Here is a 14,637-nt window from a genome sequence, read left to right on the forward strand (position 1 = left end):
ATATCTGGTTGAAGACCAGCGGCAGCGCATTTGTTGCATTAAATACTCATTTTAATTTCCTCTTTGATCTGTTGTATTGTGCAGTCTGAATTCTACGGGGTACAACAGATGAGAAAGCCAACTCCTAGGGAGTTGTTCAAAAACCAAGTAAAATATTTGAGGGGGCCAGCCCCTCCAAAGTTGATGGGCATTGCCATTTAAATGGCATGTACATCGGGTCACATGATCAGTTATGTGAAGTGGGGCTTACCTGGGGCGCCCCAGTATTTCCTCCTGAAAGAAGCAATTAAAAAATACAGCTGAAAACCATGCAGTGTTTGGCACAGCGCATTGCAACTGGTACAGCAGGCAAAATAATTGAGTGGTCTGCTATGACCCTTGGCAATTTTTAACGGGGCGAGGGGGAAAAATTTGGGAACACACTGGTCTAAAGTGTTTGAGCTTGTGGCTTTTTAAAGCTTGGAAGAGGAGTGGGTTGAAAAAACAGATCTGCTGGCAGTTCCAGTTGCTTAACAGCAAAATGACAGGGTCTCCCCCTTTCTGAAGTGCTGCTGAAGTGAAGAAATCAAGTTGGGCTTCTCTGTAGTAGAATGTGCTCAGAGGCATTCTGTTCATTCATAGTAACTCTTCCCCTTTTCCGCCTGGCTCTGTCCGTTACCATAACCCAAAGGTCTACATATCAAAGTAAATCAAGAAGCTCAGAGTCTGCCCACTCCTAAGGGGTTAATGGAGGGGTGGGGGATGTGGTCCTCCAGATGTTGAACTTCCAACTCTTATCAACCCTAGCCAGCAGGATTGGTGGTCAAGATGGTTGTAGGATAGCTACATCTGGAGGGGAACAGGTCTCCCCCATGCAATAAGGGATGCTCATCACCTGCTTTTGCAAAAGGCAGCTGATTGGGGGTAGGAAAGAGGTCTATAAGATCAGATTGTGCCTCTTAATGCCAGGGGCTGTCTCTGGGCAGGAACTGTCTGAATGGGTCTTATGCATCACTCACTAGTCCTTAAACCTTGGGTGAGTTGCATTTTATGGACTTGCATGGGCGTAAAGGTCAGACGGTAGCAGACCTGTGGTGTAGATCGAATCTTTAAAAAGGTGTGGGTAATAGAAAATTCTGTTTCAGCTACCAGGAATTCTGCAATCAAAATCCTGCAAATCAAGCAACGTTGGCATACAAACACATTTATTCTGCTTTCAAGGTTCAGATTTAAAACAATTGTTCACAAGGGGAAGAATCGAAAAAGATGGCTGGAAGGACATGGAACAGAGAAAAGGGGAAGATTCAAACAGGAAGGGTGTGGCAGCTGGTGGAAAGTTATAGCCCAGGCTGTGCTTACAAAAAAAGAATAAATATTAAAGTTAGATGTATTTAAAGTTTTGCATGAAGGTCATCCCAACTCTTGCCAAGAACAGCGAGATTCTGTCACCTGTGTAAAAGTATGCATGTTAGGGGCATCGCGTGAGCTGATTTGGGTTGCAATCCAATGCACATTTACCTGTGAGCAAGTTCCCATTGATGTAAATGAGGTATACTTTTGATGTAAATGAGGTATTGATGTAAATGAGGTATACTTTTGAGAAGACACGGTTAAAATTACACTGCACATTTGCTGGACAATTTGCATTATTTTATTACAGGTTTATCCCACCTCTCCCACGAAAACACAAGGTTTTCTCTCTCCCCATTTTAGCTTCACAATGATCCTGTAAGGGAGGCTGAGAGACAGCGACTGGTCACCCAGTGAGCTTCATGCCTGAGTGGGATTTGAACCCTGGTCTCTCAGGTCCAAGTCCGACACGAACCATTACACCACGCTGTCTCTCTCTCTAAAAAATTTTTTTTATCCAAATGGTGTCCTGATAATAAATCAGCAGGTGGTTTTTAAAAAAACAACACAACATCAAAACTTTTAAAAATAAAAATCATTATTGAAACTGCAGGTGGCAAGAACAGGAAGCAGAGGCATTTTCCTCCTGAGTGTGACAGAAAACCTCTTCCTAGTTGATGCCTGCTTTGTGTGAGAGATCTAAAAACAAAGCTTATGTTTATCTTTTCTCGCATGGGAAAATCTATGTAGATTTAATTAAGAGGCAAAACATAACCATACTCAGCTAATCATTCCTTTAACTTGCTTCTTCCAATTAAAATCCGGAATAGGAGACCTGTGCTTCTCCAGCTGTTGTTGAACTCCCATCAACTTTGGATTCTTGTAAGTTGCTTCAGGACTCCTTTTGTGCGACGCGGTACATAAATGGAACTCATTTTGAATTGCTGGTTTTGAACTGACGCCAGTCATCACAGTCAATGATCGGGAGTGATGGGAGATGGGACACCATTTGGAGGGTCACAAGCCAGTGTAGTGTAGTGGTTAGAATCATAGAGTTGGAAGAGACTACAAGGGCCATCCAGTCCAACCCCCTGCCAAGCAGGAAACACCATCAAAGCATTCTTGACACATGGCTGTCAAGCCTCTGCTTAAAGACCTCCAAAGAAGGAGACTCCACCACACTCCTTGGTAGCAAATTCCACTGCCGAACAGCTCTTACTGTCAGGAAGTTCTTCCTAATGTTTAGGTGGAATCTTCTTTCTTGTAGTTTGAATCCATTGCTCCGTGTCTGCTTCTCTGGAGCAGTAGAAAACAACCTTTCACCCTCTTCTATATGACATCCTTTTATATATTTGAACATGGCTATCATATCACCCCTTAACCTTCTCTTCTCCAGGCTAAACATACCCAGCTCCCTCAGCTGTTCCTCATAAGGCATCATTTCCAGGCCTTTGACCATTTTGGTTGCCCTCTTCGGGACACGTTCCAGCTTGTCAGTATCCTTCTTGAACTGTGGTGCCCAGAACTGGACACAGTACTCCAGGTGAGGTGTGACCAGAGCGGAATACAGTGGTACTATTACTTCCCTTGATCTAGACGCTATACTCCTATTGATGCAGCCCAGAAAATTGCATTGGCTTTTGTAGCTGCTGCATCACACTGTTGACTCATTGTTAACACTGTTAAGAGCGGTGGACTCATAATCTGGTGAACCGGGTTCACTCCCCCGCTCCTCCACATGCAGCTGCTGGGTGACCTTGGGCTAGTCACACTTCTCTGAAGTCTCTCAGCCCCACTCACCTCACAGAGTGTTTGTTGTGGGGGAGGAAGGGAAAGGAGAATGTTAGCTGCTTTGAGACTCCTTTTGTTGTTGTTGTTTAGTCGTTTAGTCGTGTCCGACTCTTCGTGACCCCATGGACCATAGCATGCCAGGCACTCCTGTCTTGCACTGCCTCCCGCAGTTTGGTCAAACTCATGTTCGTAGCTTCATGTTCATAGTGATAAAGCGGGATATCAAATCCAAACTCCTCCTCCTCCTCCTCCTCCTCCTCCTCTTCTTCTTCCTGTTCTACACAATATTCAGTTTCTGCTATTTGTGGGCAGGAGCAATGGAACGGGAGTTGTACAACCTTCCAGCATCACCCTCCGACCCCTGGAAAACTTGTCTCTTGCAAAGATGCCCAGTTCTGTCTCATCGCCGCACAGCACGAGGACTAGAACGTTGGCTTGCTTTTAAATGAAAGCTGAATTTATGAGGCGGGATTCTACACCTAAACCAAACCTTTTTGCAGCGGTGCTGAATATACACACAGCATCGTTGAAACACTCAGGGCTCCATCCCACGCTTTCACCTACTCCCTGCTCACAGATTTCCAAATTACTTCTCCGACACCACTAGGGCTAAAGAACAACAAAACAAAATTGCTCTTAAAAAAACAATAGTGCTTCTCAGCATGCAATGTGCAGGCACACTGCTCTGGGTAATTTCTTTTTTACTGCTCACACAAAACCTTTGTGTGTATATCCATTTGCAGGCATCATTCCACATACGGATTATTTAAAAACCGAATCAAACCCACCCTACATCAATTTCTGCTTTGGGGATTAGCTACTTCTGAGGGTTTATTCCAAGATGGCTGCTCATTGGAACGGCAAGCTGCCTGGCCATGTGATGGCTTATGAGGATTGCGGCATCATAGTGCTTTAAATGTATGGAAAGGGAAGGAGCACATCTCCCTCTGATGGGTCCCTCCCTCAGAGGTACGACCCAGTTAGCAATACAGTGGTACCATGGTTCTCAAATGCCTTGGGACTCAAACCACTTGGTTCCCAAATGCCGAAAACACAGAAGTAAGTGTTCTGGTTTTCGAATGTTTTTTGGAAGCCGAACGTCCGATGCGGCTGTCGGCTATTGTTTCCAAGGCGCCTGCACCAATCAGAAGCTGTGCCTTGGTTTTTGAACATTTCGGAAGTCAAACAGACTTCCGGAACGAATTAAGTCTGGCACTTTTGTTTTTACCATTTGTTTTGCGTTTTTGTTTTTGAGGCTTTTTCGGTTAATTTGTTTTTGTGACTATGTGGAACTCTGTGACTATGTGGAACGTATCTGAAGAAGTGTGCATGCGCACGAAAGCTCATACCTATGACAAACTTAGTTGGTCTCTAAGGTGCTACTGGCTGCGGAAATGGATAAAAGCCCCCCATCTAAACAATGGCCATCATCAGTGCAGGTAAGGGAAAAAATAATTTTAATTTTTATCATCTACAATACTGTCTTATTTATTTTATAGTACGGTACATTGATTATTGCTTTCATTTTATGGATCAATGGTCTTGTTAGAGAGTAAAATTCATGTTAAATTGCTGTTTTAGGGGTTGTTTTAAAAGTCTGGAATGGATTAATCCATTTTGCATTTCTATGGGAAAGCATGCCTTGGTTTTGGAACGGATTTCCAGAATGGATTAAGTTTGAGAACCAAGATACCACTGTACTCCTATTTTTAATTTACTTGTGTCCTCTTGGACCTTCTTCATTCTAGGGTGCCAGTGGTTTAATCTGTGGAGGGAGAGGCTCATTCTCAAAGTTAGACATGACATGTTTCCAGCCTCTGCCACTCTGAGACAGCTGAGTCCAATGAGACCCCCTTGGCAACCAGAACCTGAACTTGCAATACGAACAATTCAGTGGGTCCCACTTCCTTCCTTGTGTCACGCAACTTTGGCTTCTCAGCCCAACTTCAGCTCTTTAACTAGGGGTAAGGGACTTTAGCCAAGCCACACCCACCTGCCAATCACCAGGTGTCATATATGACGTCACGTGCAGGCACATAAAAAGACAGCTGGGTAGGGCCAAAAACACCTTCCGAAGCAGCAAAGATCAGTTGGTTGGCAGGACCTCAAAGCACAGCACAGGGTCCCTTGCAAAGAGCTCTGTGTGGTGCTTTGACGTGCCGACAATCAACTGAGTGCTGGGCCTTCAAAGCACCGCATCACAAGATGTGGGCCCTGCTCACCCATCAAATTTGGCCCATGGAGGTGTGTGGAGGCAAGGCAGATACGAACCTGTCTTTCCAGCCAGCTACAGTTGGTTTACTGGGTAAGGGGGAAGTGTTTGTGTGTGTGAACAGCAGAAGAGGCAGCAAAATGGGAGTGAGATTTGCACAACATCGATCAAGGGGGGTTAGTAGTGGGCATATGAGCAGCTGGCTGATTCCAGCTTCTGGCAGGGGCTGTCAAACTCTCGGCCTCTTGCCCCAAACCGTTTCCCCCTAATGTCCTCCATGCATCGCCAGGAGATTTGGCTACCCACTGGAAAGGGCCAACGGGATCTAGTGGAGACGACCAAACTTCCTGCTGCTCCAGCGGGACCCTCCTTTCACCTTCCCCTTCCCACCATTCGGGAGCGGCCGTTGCCTGCAATGCATCGTCTTGGCTGTTCTGCAGCCGGCATTGGTCATTGGAGACCGCGTGAGCACGCTGGTGCCGGTTGCGGTGGGAGCTGCGGCCGAAGCACTTCCCGCAGTAGGCGCACGGAAAGGGCTTCTCTCCGGTGTGCGAGAGCCGGTGGCGGTCGAAGTGCGAGCTCCAAGCAAAGCCCTTGCCGCAGACATCGCACTGGTAGGGTTTCTCTCCGCGGTGCAACCGGCGGTGACGTTCAAGCACCGCCGCGCTGCTGAACCCTTTCCCGCATTCGGGGCACCGGTGGGGCTTGGCCTTGGCGTCGTGGAGGCGCCGGTGGGTGGCCAGTGTGGCACTGACAGCAAAGGTCTTGCCACACTCCCTGCAGCCGTGGGGCCGGGCCCTGGTGTGGATCCGCCGGTGCCTCTCCAAGTGGGAGCCCACCGTGAACCCCCGGCCGCAGTCCCCGCACTCGTAGGGCTTCTCCCCGGTGTGGATCCGCCGGTGCCTCTCCAAGTGCGAGCTCCACCCAAAGCTTTTGTTGCAGTCCGGACACTGGTGAGGCTTCCCTCCGGTGTGGCTGAGCTGGTGTTTGGCCAGAGAGGCAGGGTCCAGGAAGCTGCGGGCGCACTCTGGGCAGGAATGCGGCCCGTTGTTGCTGTGGGCGCGTTGGTGCTTGAGGAGGGCAGAGCACCAGCTAAACCGCCGCCCACATTCCGGGCACTGGTAGGGCTTTTCCCCTGTGTGGACGCGCTGGTGTTTGAGCAGGTTGGAGCTCTGGCTGAAGCGCTTCCCGCAGATTGTGCACGGATAGGGCCGCACCTCGGCCTCGCCCTCAGCCTCCTCCTCCTCCTCCGCATCCTCGTGCTCCAGAGGCGTCTGAGTGGCTTTATGCTTGAAGCGCTGAGGCTGAGTGATGTGGTTGACCCGCTTGCCGCAATCTGCGCATTTTGAGGGCGGCGCCTCCTCGGGCAGAGCTGCCCCGGCGTGCGTTCGCCTGTGGCGATCCAGGTGCGAGCTCCAGGCGAACGCCCGCCCGCACTCGGGGCACTTGTAGGGCTTCTCGCCTGTGTGGATCCGCCGGTGCCTCTCCAGGTGGGAGCTCCAGGCGAAGCTCTTCCCGCAGTCGGCACACTCGTGGGGCTTCTCTCCCGTGTGGCTCTTGCGGTGCCGCTCGAGGGCCGCCGGCTCGCTGAAGCACTTCCCACAGTCGGGGCAGCGGTTGGGCTTCTCTCCCCCCGGCGCGTGGGTCCGCTGGTGGGTCAGCAGCGTGGAGCTGACGCTGAAGCTCTTCCCGCAGTCGGGGCAGCGGTACGGCCGCTCCCCTGTGTGGGTTCTCTGGTGGATCGTCAGGTCGGAGCGCTGGATGAAGCCCTTCCCACACTCCTCGCACTCGTAGGGCTTCTCTCCCGTGTGGATATTCTGGTGTTTCACCAAGGCGGACTTGTGGCTGAAGGTTTTGCCACACTGGAGGCAGTTGTTGGGGTTGTGGAGAGCGGCAGGAGGAGGGGGAGGAGGCAGGGATGAAGGCGGAGAGGGGGGCAGGGGGCTCTCAGCCAGGATGCTACTGCTCAGATCAACCCCCTTGGGACTCTCGGAGTCTTTTGCTGCCGGCTCCACCTCCTCGGGGTCCTTCTGTGCAGGAAGATTCTCTTCCTCCATGTTGCCACCGATAGCTGGAGAGACAGGAAGAGGAAAAAGGAGGAGCCAGAGTTACACAAATTGGCCTGTGACCAGGGCCGAATTTAGGTCTGATGAGGTCCCAAGCTACTGAAGGTAATGGAGCCCTTTATATGTCCAGCTGTCCTTTGTCAACAACAAATTGTCACTTTTTGTGTGTGTGTTGGATATATGCCATATGGTAATTGATGGACCTAATAGGAATCTAAAGTCATTTGCACATGTTGCCCTGCAACCAGTCCATGCAGAATGTAGGCACCCTATATCTAGAAATGAGCAAACCAGTGATATTTTAGAGAGCAGGTGAGCAGGCGAGGGCCATCACTTACATCAGGCATGCCCAACCTGCGGCCCTCCAGATGTTTTGGCCTACAACTCCCATGATCCCTAGCTAACAGGACCAGTGGTCAGGGATGGTGGGAATTGTAGTCCAAAACATCTGGAGGGCCGAAGGTTGGGCATGCCTGACTTACATCATAGGAGCCTACACAACACAAAACACTGTTGCTGTATGTAGGTTTTATTTTATTTGTTTTTTATCTTATATTTTGGAAATGTACATCCAGTTTTTCCCCCTCCTTTAATTTATTTTGCGCTAAGCTATAGCTTGTTTAGCTCATACATAATTCTGGCACTTCCTGCGGACACTCTCATCTTTAAGCAATTTCCAAATGAAGAGGCAAGAAAATGAGTCAGGGGTGGAGAGACTTCGTGATTGCAGGGTCCACTTTGTTTGGCTTTTTTAATCAGTCAAGGGTAGATAAGTGAGGTGGGGATGGGGATGGACCAGGTGCAATTGGGAATCTGCAGGGGCTGCGCATCCTGTTTCAGCACCAAAGGCAAAACAGGAAGTGCTGCCCTGTGCCACCAGACCTGATGATGTCGCCTGCGCCACCTGCTCTGCTGCCATGGCTACCACTGGTGGAGAATCAGTGCCAGTTTGGGGCAAGATCGTGCTGATTTTGGGTGAGATTTTTTGGCTGCTTCCCATGAGCCATAAACTGGGGTGATTTGCACGTATATACACAGACCTGCATCCAGGTTAGCTGCAGGTGGCGAATTCTAAGGCAAAGCTCTAGAACCCTGCAGCAGTCCTGGTTAAAGACAACCAGATTAATATTTTAATATTTTAATATTTTAATATTTTAATATTTTAATATTTTAATATTTTAATATTTTAATATTTTAATATTTTAATATTTTAATATTTTAATATTTTAATATTTTAATATTTTAATATTTTAATATTTTAATATTTTAATATTCATATTAATATTTTACAGACAACGAACCCCGAGGCCAAGCAGTAAGTGATTAGCACAAGACCAGCCAGCCATGCTAAGCTATCAAGGGTCAAAAAAACAAAACCCCTTTGGTGATCTACTGCAAATAACCCAGAGATCTACTAGCAGACCTCACTCTGCCTTCTGCTCAGCCCTGTTTTAAGTTCTTATGAATGATAGAACTGTAGAGTTGGAAGGGACCACAGGGGTAATCTAATGAGTCCAACGCCCTGCAATGCAGGAATCTTTTGCCCGACGCGGGGCTTGAACCCACAACCCTGAGATCCTCGTGCTTTACCAAGAGTTGTGTTTCAAGGCATTGTAAACAACAAAGCTAAATGCATTCTGCAATAGTACCCTCATACTCTGAGGTTCTTCTGCAGAAACCCCATTGAAATGAATAAGAAGCATAGAACGACATGTCTGCATTCTTGCGGCGAATTTCCTGTTCATTTTAATGAGGATTACACAGTAGATGGTTTATGCTGGTTGTTTGGTAGACTTCAGGATTAAAAATAATATAATAATTTATTATTTATACCCCACCCATCCGGCTGGGTATCCCCAGCCACTCTGGGTGGCTCCCAAGGGTAAAGGGACCCCTGACCATTAGGTCCAGTCGTGACCGACTCTGGGGTTTTGGTGCTCATCTCGCGTTATTGGCCGAGGGAGCCAGCGTATAGCTTCCAGGTCATGTGGCCAGCATGACAAAGCCGCTTCTGGCAAACCAGAGCAGCACACGGAAACACCGTTTACCTTCCCACCTATTTATCTACTTGCACTTTGACGTGCTTTCGAACTGCTAGGTTGGCAGGACTGGAGCTGGGACTGAGCAACGGGAGCTCACCCTGTTGCAGGGATTTGAACTGCCAACCTTCTGATCGGCAAGCCCTAGGCCAGGGGTCAGCAACCTTTTTCAGCCGTGGGCCGGTTGACCATTCCTCAGACCATGTGGTGGGCCAGACTATTTTTTTTGGGGGGGGGGGAATGAACGAATTCCTAGGCCCCACAAATAACCCAGAGATGCATTTTAAATAAAAGCACATATTCTACTCATGTAAAAACACGCTGATCCCTGGACCGTCTGTAGACTGGATTGAGAAGGCGATTGGGCCGTATCCGGCCCACGGGCCTGAGGTTGCCTACCCCTGCCCTAGGCTCTGTGATTTAACCCACAGCGCCACCCGGGTTCAAATATATTAAAAACATTATACAGCAATAAACATTAAAAACTTCCTTAAACAGGGCTGCCTTCAGATGTCTTCTAAAAGTAAGATAGTTGCTTATTTCCTTGACATTTGGCGGGAGGGTGTTTTACAGGGCAGGTGCCACCACCGAGAAGGCCCTCTGCCTGGTTCCCTGTAACCTCACTTCTCGCAGGGAGGGAGCTGCCAGAAGGCCCTCGGCGCTGGACCACTGTGTACTCAGGAACTCTGTACAACTTTAGGATTCCAATAACACTTCTCCTTTTGTGCCGTGAGCCCCATGACTGCCTGTGCACCCCACTCTCATGTCCTCTGACAGCCAGCCAGCCAGCTGCTGTCTATACACTGGAGCAAAATATATGGAGTCTGGCTCTCTGCCATTAAGCTCCCTGTGTGATTCAGAACACCAGAGCAGCCCTTCAGCCCCAGTGTGTGGAAGCCAGGACTGGCAGGGCTTATTCTGAATATCTGTAGCAAAGAATTTTAGGAAAGCCCATGACTCACCTGGAAGGACGACTCCCGGGTCCTGCAGCTCAAAGGATGTCGCCTCATCTCCTTGTTCCAATCGGGATAGCAAGTCAGGCTTGGACAGTGGAAATTCTTCTCAGTTGAAAAGATGGTTGAAAAGATTGGGGGTGGGGGGTGGGGCGAAGAGGAGGGAATGCAGCTTTAGTTCAGCTTATAAAACAACCACCGCCACCCATATTTCAACTATTTTTAGGCCAATGTGGGCAGGATCTCCTGCTAAATCTATGGGTGATTTGAAAGAGATCAGTAAGTGTTGTTGACTCCCCATGTTTTAAACAACAGCAACAAACCCACACCCACCCCAATATTCGGCTTCTGAAACTAAGAATGTTTGGGGCGATGAGACCAATAATTATTTTTTATATAAAAAGATTGTGAGCTCAGTGTTGATACTGAAAGCAGAATATCAATCTGAACGGTGGAATCCCTCTCTGTTTACTCAATGGTCAGGGAACTGAACTTTGAACCTGTTTATTTTCATGCCTTATTTGTCTATTCACTATGCAAGCTCAGAATTCCCAAAAGTCTCATCCCTTTTCCTTTTCTTTTAAAAGAAGTCTGGGCTCTCATGGTTGCAAAGAACTGGAAATTCTCCAGTGTAACTTGAAAGCTGGCACACAAAGAAATCAATGTATACTGCAAAACGTTGCTGTACCAATTTAGCATTTCTTACTTTTAAGCTGACAGCAGCAATTACACCAAGCGACAAAATCGTAGACATTTTGGCACATCTCTTCTCACTCCTGCCGCCACCCTGATAGAAATATGAACACTCCCAGATACAAAATGGAGTTCATCCCCCCCCCCGATGGCAAGCAGAGAGGGCACCGCTCCCTTAGCAATAGACTCTATGAAGATGTGTGTCAACCCCCTGCCCCACCCCCAGTAATCTGGGTTTTCAAGAAAAAAATTGAATTTGAAAATAACCTGGGGAATTTTCCTTTGCAAATTAGGGTTATCTGCATAGGGCTAATTTCCATCAGAACCATTTTCAGCTTGCATCGGAAAATGTTGCAAAGCCCTAGAGAGTGATCTCGTTTAGCAGCATGCACATTTTACTTGTATTTAGTAAACGAAGCTGAACAGTTTGAAGTTTGCCTAATATTTGATTTGTAATTAGTTTTCACGACTGAACTTATGAAACAGATGACTTTCCGCAGAAGAAAAACAATCACGTTTTGGAGATTTTTCTGCTTCACGTCACTGGCTTCCCCCTGTAAAAGTTTATGGGTGGAGGAGGAGGAGGAGGAGGAGGAGGCACCCAACATCACCCTACCAAGTGCCATCAGCGTCTCGTAGCTCTCCTGCATGACATCGTGGTACAAGGCCTTCTGCCGGGGATCCAGCAGCACATACTGCTCCATTGCCACCAGCAGCCACAGCAGCTCAGACAGATCGCAGCCTCTGGAAGAACAAGCAGCAGGTCCCATTGGCCAAACTCCAGGATTTAGGTCTGATGAGGCCCTAAGCTACTGAAGGTAATGGGGCCCTTTATATGTCCAGCTGTCCTTGGTCAACAACAAATTGTTGCTGTTTTTTGCTATATGGTATTTTACAGACCTAATAGGTACAGTATCTAAAGCCATTTGCACATAACAAATAGGAGCTTACACAACACAAAACACTGTTGCTGTATGTAGGTTTTATTTTATTTGTTTTTTCTTATATTTTGGAAATGTACATCCAGTTGTTGTTTTTCCTTTAAATTTTTTTGGGGGCCCCAGGAGAGCGGGGCCCTAAGCTATAGCTTGTTTAGCTTATATGTAAATCCAGCACTGAACTGGAGGTTATGGGCAACACTAAGCAAATGATGACTTGATTTCACGCTCTACATTTTAGACTGGATTTTATTGCAAAATGTCTCAGGGTGCCTTTGCTGAGAGGGGGTGAGCTATACCTTTGAATGGGTGGGTGTATATATTTATTTGTCTTATTTCATAAAATTTATACAATGCTTCATTGTTAAACAAAAAACAAAAAAACCCCAAACAGAATAAAACAATACAATTTTTGGTAAAAACAACTACTGAAAACATTTCTTAAAGAATTAAAATTGTCCTGTAAGCTAAAAACACATAGCAAAACCCCACCGACCTGGGTAGACTTGCCTGAAGAAAAAAGTCCTTAGCAGGCGCCGAAAAGGACACAGTGGAAGTACTTGCTTGATATCAAACCAGCAGAGAGTTCCAAAGTGTAGGTGCTGCCACACTAAAATATCTAATTATTACAAATGCAGGCTGAATATTTCTGTGGCATTGTGGCAGTGCCCGTTCCGCAGATGGAAGCAGCTAAGTGGCCATATTCGGGGGTCAGGTGAGCTCAGAAGTCAACTGCTCCTAATAAGCTATTGAGGGCTTTATACACGGATAAAAACACCTTTAATTTGGCTCGGTAGCAATAAATAGATATACTGCATGCTCATACATCCTCATACTTTTCTCATGGGGGGGGGGGAGGAACGCCTTCAGTTCCATGACACAAACAGATACAAGCTCGCCTGCTTCTGTCACCATCCCTTATTACCTTTCCACTTTTCTTCCCCTGTCAGGACTCAGGGATTCGTTTAACTGCCAAGCATCCAAACATAATATAATATAAATAGGGTATTCTCTGTCTCGCCTTCTTGTAACACTAAAATATAAATTAAAAACCTTCCTCCCCTAACACACCTGTGAAGTTGTTAAAGGTCCGGCGGGCGGGGGGCAGGGAGGAGCAAACTTCTCACGTGGCTGTCAAAAGACCACCACAAAAACCCCTGTGCTGAAATAAAAGAGATGTAATCCCTAGCGGAAATGCTGCTGTCAAATAAGGATGTGTTTTGGGCTGTGCTTTGAGGGCTATGTTAATTTTTAAAAAAACGCTGAAGGATATAACTGCAGGGTTTCCCCAAAGCTTCCCACCCCCTTTTCTGGTGGTGTTTCGTTTGGTTTCTGAATCCCACCCCCCAACAAAACGTGCCGTGTCGTTTTGCAGCACAAGCCACAGCAAGCATCCAAAGAAAGCGGTGCTTCTTTGCAAGTGGGTTTTCCGCCCCACAAACGCATCGTCGGGTGGGGGAAGCTGTGGAAAAGAGGGTTTTTCGAAACCGCAAACATGCCTGCTGTTTTTAAAGTGCCCCCCACCCTCCACTGCTCTCCCTATTGATCAGATGCATAGATTGATCGGGGGAGGGGAATCCCCCTGCCTTGTGTTTGCTGCGTAAAAAGCAGCACCGCCGCCGCGCCTCGGGCGTTGCAGGTTGGAAAGGGAGGCTTTAAAATGGAGGCTTTCAAAAAAAGAAAAGAAAGAAAAAGACTCTTTTTCTCTCCGTCTCTCCCTTGAGCACAACTGCTCCGTCTTCCCGATCTCTTCTGGGTTACCTGGAGTCTCCGGCTGCTGAAGGGTTAAGGGCTGCGAGCGGCGCCCGCGGATGCCCCACGAGGCTGAGCCTGGCCAGCGGCAGTTTTCCCTCCGGTCGGCCGCCCGGTCGAACGCCGCGCTTCGCCGGGAGGAGCAGCTGCGGCTGCCTGGTCGCTACGGGGGATCCCGCAGCTGGGGTGACCTAGGAAGCTCAGCCCCCTGATATCCTGGGTGGGAAAGAATAGAGAGCTTGGGAAAGGCAGGGAACGACGAGATCCCCTCCTTCAGCTGTAGCCAGAGCCCTCTGGTGGTCGTGCCTGCGACGCCTCTTCCTCGCCTGCTCTCCTTGCGTCAGCCAGATCATTCCCCTCCAAAAAGAGGGAGAATTAAAAGTGGTCTCCCAAATACTGTGCTGACCTTAAGCCCTAAATGGCCTTGGCCCAGTATACCTGAAGGAGCGTCTCCACCCCCATCGTTCAGCTAGGACATTGAGATTCACCTCCCAGGGTCTTCTGGCTGCAAAAGATTTTAAAAAATTCCTTCCAGTAGCACCTTATAGACCAACTAAGTTTGTCATAGGTATGAGCTTTCGTGTGCATGCACACTTCTTCAGATACACTGAAACAGAAGTCACCAGACCATTATGTATAGTCAGAGGGTGGGGAGGGGTATTACTCAGAAGGGTGGTGGGAATGGGTGAGGTTTACCACTCCTATCAGCCAATCACCCATTCCCACCACCCTTCTGAGTAATACCCCTCCCCACCCTCTCACTATACATAAGGGTCTGGTGACTTCTGTTTCAGTGTATCTGAAGAAGTGTGCATGCACACGAAAGCTCATACCTATGACAAACTTAGTTGGTCTCTAAGGTGC

The 14,637-nt window shown here is 47.9% G+C and overlaps 1 protein-coding gene across 2 annotated transcripts; it reads right to left on the reverse strand.

Moving 5' to 3' along the window:
- Positions 1–1,167: 1,167 nt before the first annotated feature.
- On the reverse strand, positions 1,168–14,101 carry LOC118080916 (uncharacterized). Of its 2 annotated transcripts, XM_035106944.3 has the most exons (4): positions 13,783–14,101; positions 11,700–11,827; positions 10,400–10,495; positions 1,168–7,403 (listed from the first exon to the last, which is right to left on the reverse strand). In XM_035106944.3, exons 2-4 carry the CDS (start codon positions 11,785–11,787, stop codon positions 5,500–5,502), a joined length of 2,088 nt encoding a protein of 695 aa, XP_034962835.3. In that variant the 5' UTR covers positions 11,788–11,827; positions 13,783–14,101; the 3' UTR covers positions 1,168–5,499. The 2 variants fall into 2 exon arrangements, with proteins under 2 accessions (XP_034962835.3, XP_060126828.2); XM_060270845.2 differs by having other exon boundaries at positions 11,700–14,046.
- Between the last annotated feature and the right edge of the window lie 536 nt (positions 14,102–14,637).

Source organism: Zootoca vivipara, chromosome 2 (genome assembly GCF_965207765.1).
Source record: "Zootoca vivipara chromosome 2, rZooViv2.hap1.1, whole genome shotgun sequence".
Taxonomy (NCBI): domain Eukaryota; kingdom Metazoa; phylum Chordata; class Lepidosauria; order Squamata; family Lacertidae; genus Zootoca; species Zootoca vivipara.

What these genes read in the sequence shown, in the direction of transcription:
- LOC118080916 (XM_060270845.2), bottom strand. Translation starts at nt 11,853, where the DNA reads ATGGGACCTGCTGCTTGTTCTTCCAGAGGCTGCGATCTGTCTGAGCTG. An exon ending in CGAGACGCTGATGGCACTTG is followed by an intron (nt 10,496 to 11,699) that starts GTAGGGTGATGT and finishes TCAACTGAGAAG; the next exon opens with AATTTCCACTGTCCAAGCCT. An exon ending in CCCGGGAGTCGTCCTTCCAG is followed by an intron (nt 7,404 to 10,399) that starts GTGAGTCATGGG and finishes CTGTCTCTCCAG; the next exon opens with CTATCGGTGGCAACATGGAG.